This window comes from Nyctereutes procyonoides, unplaced genomic scaffold (assembly GCF_905146905.1).
Source record: "Nyctereutes procyonoides isolate TBG_1078 unplaced genomic scaffold, NYPRO_anot_genome, whole genome shotgun sequence".
Taxonomy (NCBI): domain Eukaryota; kingdom Metazoa; phylum Chordata; class Mammalia; order Carnivora; family Canidae; genus Nyctereutes; species Nyctereutes procyonoides.
Window position 1 is genome coordinate 25,297,788 of NW_026575052.1, and position 12,087 is coordinate 25,309,874.

Genomic DNA, 12,087 nt, shown 5'->3' on the forward strand with positions numbered 1-12,087 from the left:
GGAAGGCCGATGCCCACTCTGACCTTGGGAAGTTCTATCTGACCACCATCTATCACTCTGCCCACCTAGTCTCCTCCTGTGGGAAGGCCTACATTTTTTGCAATCTCCAGGAGCCTAGCAACACTCCTTTACTCTCTTGCTTAGGCATTCAAGCCTCCGTCCATGCACATATTCAGCACACACACTGTGTAGTGCCCAGGAGTCCCAGAGACCTCTAGAAAGGGTCCCCGCCTTCAGGGACTCATGGACCAGCTCAGTGGTTCTCAATGCTGGCTGCACATCAGCTAAACATAGGGAGCTTAAAAAAAAAAATCCTGATGCCCAGGCCCTTCCCTGGACCAAAGGAATGATAATCAGGACAGGGCCTGGGCAATAGCATTTTCAAAAAGCTGCTCAGGGGATGCCTGGATGGCTCAGTGGTTGAGCGTCTGCCTTTGGCTTGGGTCGTGATCCCAGGGTCCTGGGATCGAGTCCCACATTGAGCTTCTCATGGGGAGCCTGCTTCTTCCTCTGCCTGTGTCTCTGCCTCTCTCTCTCTCTCTCTGTGTCTCTCGTGAATAAATAAAATATTAAAAAAATAAAAAAACTGCTTAGGTGATTCTAATGGGCAGCCAGCCCAGATGGGCTAATGAGAAATCCTGAAGTGGTCCAGGCTACAGACGGGGCCCAGCCAAGTTGCTAGAAGAGACAGCCTTAGGGAGGGGTCCGGGAAGATGCTGCGTATGTTGAAGAAAAATTAAGGGCCCATGGGAGCGTCAGTAAGGGCCACTTAACAGTGCCACAGGGTCACCATGGCACCTCTCCTCTCTGACACTGCAAGGGTGTACATAGACCGTGCCACCTCCATCTCTTCAGGTAGCTCCACATGGAGGAGAGGGACACTGCACTCTGGCCACCCACGTTCTGTTGTTGGAAGTTATTGAGGGCCCAGAGACATGGAGCAGCTGCAGAGCAACCCCTGGCAGCTCTCAGGGTGGAGCCAGCCCCCATCAGAGGCACCTTCCAGACAATGGCACCCACCCTATTCATCCTTCTTTCTCTGAGCCCAAGACACACACTGACTTGATCCAAAAGAACATTTATTCCCCAAATTGAAGCCACAATTCCCTCTCCCTGACCTCTTCCCTCCTCCACCAGACCATCCCAACCTCCACAGTAAGATCCCTCTTTGGCTCATAGACACCCTCTGTAGAATAGCCCCGTCTGGCTCCCCAGGCCCCGAGGCCAGGCAGCTGCCCATTCACAGCTCGACGTGTTCTGTGGGACTCAGCTTTTCTGCTGCCCGCTTGGCCAGGAGCTCAGTCCAGAAAGCCATTTCCTTGCTTTTCAGCTTCTGGGCTGGCTGAGTGGGGATTCCAATCTGCAGGTACCCTTCCTTCTGGTCGTAGGCGGGCCAAGAGGGCAGCCCTTCCCCATTGGGGTTCCTGGGAACAGAATCAAGTGAGGATTACCCAAAGCCACTGTGGCGTCCCAACAACACACCGAGATTTGCAGGACCCCTTGGTTTCATTTCCACCAGGAGGCTCGTCCACCTCCAGAGGCAGGGAGCTCACCAAATCCTAGGCAGCCTGTCTGCTGTCAGAGAACTCTCATTGTCAGGTCACAGGGCCAACACGCCCAGCCCTCCCCACCCCTGTTCCATCTTTGCCACCAGGCTCACCCACTCCGAGCGAAGTTGGCCCATAGTTTCATCATCATCTTGCTGAGTCTTATCTCCTCTTCTGAGGCACCCCCTGTCAGGAGGAAGAAAAAAGCCTTTGCTACTCAAAGCGTTTATGGTCAGCTGCACTGGACAGCTTGTTGGAAATTCAGACTCTGAGCCCTTACTACAGATGGACTGCATCAAAAACCCACATTTCAGGAAGATCTAGGTAATCTGTGTGCACTTCAAGCCTGGGACTTACTGAGGGAAGACTCAGGAGAGGGCCACAGTCAGTCCCTAAGCTGGCCACCTTTGTCATCTGTGCCTGCACATCCCACACTCCCTTCACCTACTGAGGTCCCAGCACCACCCCCAGTGTCCACCACAGCAACCCCACCTCAGGATTGCCCCCTTCTGGGCCTTTCCTCAATCTCCTTAACCTACCCACATTTTCACAGAATCTGAAAACTGGCCGACGTGCAACAGCCCTAGGGAGTCAGTCACCCGAGCGGTTAATGCCAAGGCACTGGTATGTCACAAACAGCCCTGAGGCGGGTCACACACTAGTCATCTGTAACTGCTGCTAGTTAAGACACTGGAGACAGTTGTGAAAGGTCTTCTTTAAAAGTATTCTATTATTAAATATATTGAGTTTAGAAACATGAGTTTTAGGTTAGGTGGATGGCTGGATAGACAGACACACACATGCACTTCAACCCTGATTCAAAGTCAACACCAATTCTAACCTTCCTCTTGCTCACATTCAGATACGCTCTTGTGAGTGGGGGCGGTGGCATTCCAGCCCTTGAGCAGGGCACTGTGGGTGACCTGCCATGTGACTTATCCATATCTGGGCCTGAATTCGTAGAGACAGGACGAATGGGGGCACATGGCTCTACCTTCTCTATCATGCATGTCGGAGCCAGAGAAAGATTGGAAATCTTTGTAGTTCAGCCCTACTCTGGTGTAACTGGGTAAGATCTTGGGGAACTTGCCCGAGCCCACCAAACAGAGACCTGGACCTGGACCTTCTAACTCCAAGTGTGTAGTCACCCAAGGGCCATCACCTTTTAAAAATGGGGCCCCGAAGACTGAGAAGAGCTCATCCCCGTGGTCCCCAACCACGGTCTGGGGTTTCATGTCCGATGAGAAGCTTGGATGATACTGGAACTCATACATGTAGGTGGGGGCTCCGGCATCTGGGAAGACATAGTTCACACATAGTTCATTTCACAAGACGCACATCTGGATCACCAGGTCTGTCCTCTCAGCACTCGGGGACAGGAAGCCACACCCGGGTCCTGGGTATGCAACAACAGCAACATTAATAGTGGCTGCCCCATGTCAGAGCCGACTGTGCACTGGTGTGACCCTGCAGGAAACCCCTGGATACCAGCATAGCAGAGAAATAGAGCTCTGGGAAAGGTCCGTGATTGGCTCCAAGATGCACAATTGGTGGAGGTGAAAATGGCTTTGAGCCAGGTATTGAGTGAATTAATGAATGAAGGTAGAATGAATGAAATATTGAAATCAGTGGGGGTGGGGGGTGTAAATCCATTCAAAATGATGATCACTGGGGCACCTGGGTGGCCAGTGGCTTCGGCTCAGGGTGTGATCCTGGGGTCCTGGGATCGAATCCCGCATCGGCCTCCCCACGGGGAGCCTGCTTCTCTCTCTGCTGTGTCTCTGCCTCTCTCTTGAATAAATAAATAAAATCTTTTTTAAAAATGGCTATCATTGTAGGGGCATTGGGTCAATACACACAGACACTGTTGCCTACCGATGTGTTTACACACAACAGCTATATACACACTGCTTACTCTGCTGCATTTCACTGGAAACAGGCTGGGTTTGATTCCTTTGCAGACTATCTGCAGCCCAATGGGAACCTTCTGTTCTGCTCAGTTTGGACAGTTTCCGTGTTTTTCTCATCCAATTTCTAGGCAGGAGTGAAGTAAACCTGAGTTGCTGGTCTGACAGCTCTGATATTTAAATACAGACATAGGGAAAGGGGCACAATCGGGCTCTTGTATCTGGGGAAACCTCAGAAACCTTGTATCTGGTAAAACTCAGCATTTTCTATTTCTCCATTGCCTCGTGTCTTGCTTCCTGCTGGGCCCTGGGTGGTGGCAGCAGAAAGAAGGGTTCTCTGAGGGAGGATAAAGGTGGCTTTCTCCTGCTCCCCAGCCCCTGCTCTCAGAACCCCCTCTCCAAGCCCCCAAAAGGTGGCAGTTTTCCTACAGATGGCTTCATCCAGAGCTGTCCACCCACTCCTTCGGGGCTAAGTTGGGGGCCACCAGCCCCGGGAGCTCAGCGCTTTACATGGACCCTAAAATCCACAGGGGAGTGAGTCTGATGGGGGAAAAGTCAGGCCCCCAGTCAGGCTGGAGGAGAAATTGTACTGCTTTCTACCCCCCTTGAGTACAGTAACAAACTTAGAGTGCAGAAAAAAAAGGATGAACAAAAAGATAACTTAGGGACATCAGGGTGGCTCAGTGGTTGAACGTTTGCCTTTGGCCCAGGGCGTGATCCTGGGGTCCTGGGATCGAGTCCCACATCGGGCCCCCTGAAGGGAGCCTGCTCCTCTGTCTGCCTATGTCTCTCTGTCTCTCTCTGTGTCTCTCATGAATAAATAAATAAAATCTTTAAAAAAATCACTTATGATCCCACCACTTGAGGGCACCTCTGTTAATATATTAGCATATATCCCTTCTATGCATAGAACAATGGGAGGATGTTTTATATATATATATATATATATATATATATATATATATATATATGTCATTTTGAAATATACTACAGTCATTTCTCCATATCATTAAATATCTGTCCACAAATGACTGAACAATATATGGCATCCCCTCATGAGGATGCAGAATAATTTATTGAATCACCTCCCTCACCCCTGTCAATGCGCCCTTGATTTAGTAAGAGATGTCTGGAAGAAGCAACATTTCTGTGGGTCTGCAAGCCACCTTTTAACAGCTGCCTCAAGGTCAAGCAGAACCCTCTGAGAGAAGGGGCTGTAACTTTGCCTCCATCACACAGAAGTTTTAGGTAGGAGCCCCTCAATCGCAGAGGGAAAACTTTTCATGAAGGAGAGAACTTTGGGCAGCATGCCACACAAAAGATTATTCTCCTTTTTTTTTTTCCTTTTTTTTTTTTTTTTTTTACTTTCTACCTAAAACCATAGAGGTATATCAAATTCCTACAAGCACAAGTTTCCAAAGGAAAGTAGGGCACAGATTAGGATAATAGGAATATGGTAGAAGCAGAGAGTACAGAGTTAATAAACTAAGCATGCCATTGAAAACATGGGGATGGTCTTTTTTTTTTTTCAAGGAAAAGCTTATGAAATAAGTAGCATTATCTTCATTTTAAAATCTGAGTTTCCAAGTGAGAGAATTAAGAAATCCCACTCATACACTAGAAAGCAATTTCACAACATGTGTCAAGAATTTTGAAATGCTCTTACGGCTCCCCCTGGGAATTTCACCTCTAATAACGAATCCTAAGAAAATTTTTAGAGACCTGGTTAAAAATGTATGCACATAAGGCTGAGCATCATGTTTTTTCTCGCATTAAAATACGAGCAACGAGACTAAATATCCAATAGGACAGGAATACTAAATTTTGATGCATCATTCTGTGAAATAGTGGATCTTTTTGAAGACTTTTCATTGATATTGGACAAAGGCTTGCAAAATAGTGTTTTATGAACAAACACATGATTTAAAATTAATTTCTAAGTTATATATAAGACATGGAAAGATTATTCAAAGAAGTATGTCAAAAACTTATAGCAGATGTTTATAGGTGAAGAATTCAGAGTAGTATCTGATTTTTTCTTCACATGTTTCCATATAATATTCCAGGGTAGGATATTAATTTATATTCAGAAAAATCCTTTCTTATCAAAAAGAGAGTGAGACAAATATAAAACGAAAGAATAACATTGATGAAATCTGTGTAGTCCTGGCAAAAGACTCAGATACCAGATGAAACAACACAAGTCCAGCGTGGCTGGGACCAGCAAGTGACATAGAATAAGATACCATAAATCAGACAGGTATCCAGAGGCAAGAGACCAAGTTTATGAAAGAGCAAATTTGACCCCAGGTGGCCCCTGGCTGAAGTGTTTCATCAGGACCTTGGGAGGAGGAAGCAGCACCGGTACCTCACTCTACTGATGCCTCGGGACAGAGTAGGTCAGCTCTAGCTGCTTTTTGTCATGCATAGAAAGTCCTGAAAACCCTTCCAAGGGTTTTAGAGAGAGAGGGGTCTGTACCAAGAACCATTTCCTGGCTTGCAGACTAGGTGAAGGAAGGGTCCCATTAGGACCTCAAAAAGACACCCAGAAAAGGATGCATCCTCATCCTCTAGATGAGCTAATCCATCCCTGACCTCACTCCACATACACAGCCTTGGATCAATGTGGGACGGTCCTGTGGTAGACCCACCACATACCAGGATGCCAGGAGCCAGCTGTAGACATGGATACTCTTGAGAACACCTGCCACCACACCTCCCACTGCTCAAGTTTTTTGTCTTTTTGGTTTTGGACAAGCCTAATTCTATGCTTGGTTTCAGTCTACCGCCAGCTCCACTAGTTAACAAACAAGCTTGCCCCTGGCTCTGATCTTGGAAACCTTTCAAGACATGTCTTCTAAGACTTGCCCTCTGGCCCCACAGACCACAGGAACCTCGGGGAGGAGCCCCAGTGGTGGATGCTCTGGGTCCTTCCCTCATCACATATCCAGCATCTGGGCAAGCCAGCCTGACTTCTACCTCTGCTGTTCGTAGCTCCCTGCCTGAGGTCTTTGGCCACTAACTGGCCATTCTGCCCATGTGTGCAGCAAGTCAGAGCTTAACAGCCCTTGGGAACAGGCTTTAACCCATGACTCCTGGGAGTGGGAGGCTAAATACCCCAGTTCCCTTGCCCTTACATGGAATAATCCCAAGACATGACTGGAGATGTGACAGCTGCAGGTGTCCACAGAGGATACCAGCTTCCTAGGCAGCTCTGGTTGGCTCCCTTCTCTTCTCTGTGCCACTTCTCCATTTCTCTACTGGTGAGTTCCGGGGTCACCTCCCAAACGAGCTGCTTGCATTCAAATGCTCTTCTCAGAGTTGGCTTCTGGCAGACCCAAAGTAAGACAGAGTGCCCACCCCAGACCATATGGACCTGGCCCCGGAGGCCTGACCTTTTGTGGTTTCCACATATGTGTCTATGCTGAGAAGTGGGCAGGACAGACAGGAGAAGCTGGTGAGGTCGGTGTCCCTCTCCTGTCCAACCTCTGAGACTCACCTCTGTGGTGACGGGCTACAGTCACGGATGGGACACCAAACACCACATCTCCTAACATGTCCAAGAACAGGGCTTTCTTTTTGACAGGGTCATCTGTCCCTCCTAAATACTTCTCGCTGGCCAGTGGAGTCAGTTCCTCAGGGATGTTCTGAAATGGAGCAGAAGTAAAAGTGACCCCCGCCCCATGCCCCTGTGAATGATGCTGCTTCTAGAGCCAAAGAATGGCTTGCACGAATGAGGAATCTCTTCAGCCCTATGCCACCACCCACACCCTGGGCGGTGAGGTGGAAAAGACAGAAAAATTGGGCCAGAGCCCTCCATCCTTGGGCTTCGCTCTGTCAATTAATTGCTCAGTTGTTTGGGGCAAGTCTCTGGCCTTCTTTGGGTCTCAGGTAGTTGCTGTGGTTCCCTAGACTCTTACAGCAATGGGGTAGGACTTCCACAAGAGTGACGTGGCTGTCTTCTGGTCCAGCTTGTCTTCAGAGAGTGGGTAACCCATCATCTGTTAGGACAACAGTGACACAATTGTCAATCATCAAGAAGTAGCAGAAAGAAGCAAACTTACCAACCAATCAGACCAATGCAGGCTAACAGTCACTTTGTCATGACTTTGACAGCATGAGTCCTTGACAAGTTGGGTAAAATCAATGAAATAAATGGGATTATTATTATTTTTTTAATAAATAGGATTATTATATCCAAAAACTCAAGCAGTGCAAAAAGAACAAAGTCAATGTGAAGAGAAGCTGTCCCAGGCCTTTGCACTGTGTGTGTGTGTGTGTGTGTGTGTGTGTGTGTCTATCTCTAGGCAAGAATCCCCACCCTGGACATGGAGACATACAAGGAAACGTTTAAGCCTGGCTAGTGTTGAAGCAGAGAGCTCTGGGGCAAAGAATACAGACCTTACAAATACCCCCACCTGACTGTCTTAGATGACCAAGGAAGTCCCAGATCCCATATGGCTTTGGTCCATCAATGACCTCTGAAATACTGTGAAGTGAGAATGGCAAGACTCTGCACATAATGCTCCATCCAAACCTCCACATTACAGGACTTGACCAAACTCTAGCTTGGTTGCCAGCAGCTTAAGGTTTTGTCCCTAGGATGGATGGAGAAGATATCCCAGAGTCCCTTAAAACGCTTGCCTGAGAAAGCTCCTGGCCACCAGGGGAATTTACTGCTGATTCTGGCCAAAACCTGGTAATAGGTTGATAGGTCCCTGAGCCCCATCTTAGAGCAGTTACTTTAGAAAGCTTGCAATTACAAATCCTTCGCTTTGCTGCCCTTTGAGATGTAAATCTACCAGCCCAAACTGTTTCTTCCAGGACCTGAGAGCCCCCTTTTGAAATGCAGTCATTCAGCCCGTAAGTCCCCTCTCTCTCCTAGTCTCTGTGGGCGTGGAGAGCCCTGACTGGTGGGCACCTTGCTGCAACCTGCACCACTGTCTCCTATCTTAGGGACAAAAATTTGTTTCTAGATAAATGCCATTTAACAAACCGAAGTGGCCTAGCCACGTGGACAAGCTCCCCACCCCGTCACACCCCGTACTGCCTTCCCCTCAGCACTGTCCAGGCCTTTGACTAGGGCTCCAGCCTTTAGTTGTAGGGATTTGAGTTCAGTTCACACTGGTGTCTTCTCCCTGATACAGGAGTAGCAGTGAATAAGACCCTGAAAGCAGAGATGGGGGGTGACGTGATAGGTGGGGGAGGAGAGCCTAAGGGGCCCCCACATTCTCACCATTGGAAGAAGCCAGCCAAACTCCTGCTTGTTGATTCCGATGATGTAGGGAACAGAGTTGAATTTCTTTTCAGCCAGAATCTCTTCGGGCATCTTTGGCAGCAGCACTCCATCAACCACCGTGGGCAGGAAAGGATAGCTCTGTGGAGGAGGGCGTCAGGTGTCTGTCTGCACTTCCCCTCCCGAGGCCAAGCCCATGTCTCTCTCCCCACCTGTCTGAGCAGGAAGCCAGCAGCCCAGACTTACATGGCCATGGCTGGTCGCAATAGAACCCAGGCTCCTTAACAAAGGGCCCAAGTGCATGTGACCCAGAGGGCAGAATGTGGACTCCAGAACTGCCCGTGGTAAGATGATGGGGACAAAACTCATTCAAATTGAAATACACATACATAGGGGCTCCTGGGGGGCTCAGCGGGTTAAGCATCTGACTCTTAATTTCGGTTTAGGTCATGATCTCAGGGTCATGACATCAAGCCCCGAGTTGGGCTCCACACTAGGCACGGAATCTGCTTAAGATTCTCTCTCTCTCTCTCCCTCTGCCCCTCCCCACCAACCCCCTCTCGCTCATGCTCTTTCTCTCTCTCCAAAAAGAAAAATGAAATATATGTATACATATGTACATATTTTCACATATTTATATGCATATATACATTAAATTTATTAAATATAAATAGATTAAATTTACAGATATATAAAACATATGTGTATATATTTTAGTATTGAAATTTATAGACATATACATTTTACGTAAGTTTAATAGAAATACATAAAATATATAAAATATGTGTATACCTATTTTTTTAAGATTTTATTTATTTATTCATAAGAGACACACACAGAGAGAGAGAGAGAGGCAGAGACACAGGCAGAGGGAGAAGCAGGCTCCCTACAGGGAGCCCGATGTGGGACTCAATCCCGAGTCTCCAGGATCATGCCCTGGGCCGGAGGTGGCGCTACCGCTGAGCCACCCAGGCTGCCCTGTGTACCTATTTATATATCTCCATTTGCAGTATATGTTTGCCTATCTGATCTCTCTCTATAGTCAGTTCTGTGATCTATGGTAGTTCAGGTCTATAAAAGCCACTGTGAGCTCTGAACCAGCAGACGCTAGAGCCACTGCTCCTGGGGGGAAGTACAACGTCAAGCTCCTGCAAGTACCTGGCCACATTTTCATCAACCCTGTTTTATGCGTGTTTAAAGACACCTGATGTCATATGCATTGCTTACAAATAATGAGTTTATTTCTAAGTAGACACCAGCCAAGAAGGGCTCACCATTTTCCTGGGTTCTGGGTAATGTGCCTGGAACTTACCTGGCCTTCAGCCTCAAGACTGTGTTATGGGTGACCCACTGTCATCTCATAAAACCACAAATGCCACTGATCTCCCACAGCTCCATCACCCACTAGATGTTTCTTCAGTGCTTTCCCGAGCAGCTTCAGACCGATTGGCAAGTTGCCTCTTCCCCTTCCTGCGTGGCTGCCCTCTGTCGATCCATTACCACTGACCTCACAGCCAGCAGCACTGTAAACCACCCCAAAAGGAGCTGATCTAACACATGACTTCTCTCCACAAGGCACATCACAGCCTTGCTGCCCTTCGGAGCACAGACAGCACCTCAATGCTGTGCCTAGGGGCCGTCTTCCCCAGTGAAACCATCAACAGAAAGCACAGAAATGGGGAAAACGTAGCACTAAGTAGACCATGGAAAGGACACGTGTTAATAGCGTGAGACATGAGACTAGAAGACAGAGGGTGATCTCATTTGATCTCGAATGAGAGCCTGCACAGGGTCACTCAAACTTTTTGTCACTCTGTGCATGTCCATGAATGAGGCAAAAGGGCCACAAGCATTGACTTTGTGGTTACACATACATTTTAGTGAGTACATGAATTCACAAATACAGAATCCATCATTAATAAGGATCAGCTGTATTTATCTGTCTATATTTAAACATAAACTGCTGGGGATTCCTGGGTAGCTCAGCTGGTTAAGCATTTGACTCTTGATTTCGGCTTAGGTTGTGATCTCATGGGTCCTGGGATGGAGCCCTACCTTGGGCTCCACACTCAGCATGGAGTCTGCTTGTCCTTCTTCCTCTACTCCTCCCCCCCATCCCCATGATCTCTCCCTCTCTTTCTATCTCTAAAATAAATAAACAAATAAAATCTTTGAACCTAAGCTGCTACAGATAAACAGTGCTTCAAGGAGGTAGTGAGTTCCCCATCACTCAAGGTGTTTACACAGAGACCTGACTTCCTATTAGAGAGGAAAGGCAGGACTAAAAGCATCAAGGATGGGCTCACATTGCACTGAAAAACATCTTCATTTTAGGTACTACCTTTGCTGAAAATTACTCACATGGGCCTGGATTCGATGGCACCAGACTCTCACGACACCACTCAGGAAGCTGGTTATGGTTAGATTGCGTACTTGGCCACAATAGCTATTAAGAGCATCAGTTTGGGAGCTAGACTGTCTGGACTTGAATCCTGGCTCTGCCACCTACTAGCTGGTCATTCAGGACAATTTCACCTGTTTGAGCTTTCTTTGTCATCTGTAAGATGAGTTGTTATGGGGATTAAGTGCCAGGACTCTCACAGGACACTCAGCACACCACCCGGCACCCAGAGGTAGCTCAGTACCCCTTAGATGTTACTCGTTGGCAGTGCTACACAGCCCTCCCTTAGGCACCAGCTCCATGAGCCATGTTTCCAGTTCCACACACCATGTGCCTTATTCCCCGCCACCAGATAAGGACAGGTGGAATGGGATGAATCCCAGACTTTGAGACCTGTGGCTCCAGACACTTGCTCTGCAAGGGCCACTGAATGACAGGCCATTCCTGGCAGCCACAGGAGAAGCTCTGCCAAGTGATTGTGACTCAGCAGAACAGGGGTGCAAAGCCCCAGCCAGTGTGGGCCTGGCCTAGGAGGGTTAGGCGGTGCAGCACATGCTCTGCACAATGCCTGGCACATAGCACCACACCGATATGTTCTGGAGGAATAATCCTGTAGGAGGGAGGGCATTTGTTATGTAAGGAAGGTCAATCTTTTAAGGAGGTGATATGCCCTGACCTGTGTTTCCAAGGGTCAGCCCGGCAGGCAGCATCGTGGGGCAAGGGTGCAGAGGAAAAGTAGAGGTGGAAGAGTCCAGGAGAGAGACAGCGGGGGCCCCGATCCGATCAGGCTGACCGGCACCAGTACGCAGGGAACACCATCGCTGCCTTCCACGGTGCTTGCGAGGGGCTGCCCCGTGTGGACCTTGGGCGCCGCCAGGCTGAAGTCCAAACCCCGGGGGCATGCTCACCCCCCTTTGTCTCTTCTGCCCCACATTCTGTCCATTAGCAAATCCTGTCGGCCACAACTTTAAAATTATCTGGATTCTGGCCCCGTTT

At 48.4% G+C, this 12,087-nt stretch overlaps 1 protein-coding gene across 1 annotated transcript in view; it reads right to left on the reverse strand.

The window, feature by feature from the left end:
- Positions 1–1,062: 1,062 nt before the first annotated feature.
- The window catches only part of CES1 (carboxylesterase 1), a 30,749-nt gene continuing 19,724 nt past the window's right edge, over positions 1,063–12,087 (reverse strand). The window contains exons 9-14 of the mRNA XM_055331950.1: positions 8,691–8,831; positions 7,375–7,455; positions 6,954–7,101; positions 2,710–2,841; positions 1,661–1,733; positions 1,063–1,424 (exon numbers count right to left, since the gene is read on the reverse strand). Of these exons, the coding sequence (XP_055187925.1) occupies positions 1,241–1,424; positions 1,661–1,733; positions 2,710–2,841; positions 6,954–7,101; positions 7,375–7,455; positions 8,691–8,831 (759 nt within the window). The 3' untranslated portion in view covers positions 1,063–1,240. The remainder of the gene's footprint in view (positions 1,425–1,660; positions 1,734–2,709; positions 2,842–6,953; positions 7,102–7,374; positions 7,456–8,690; positions 8,832–12,087) is intronic.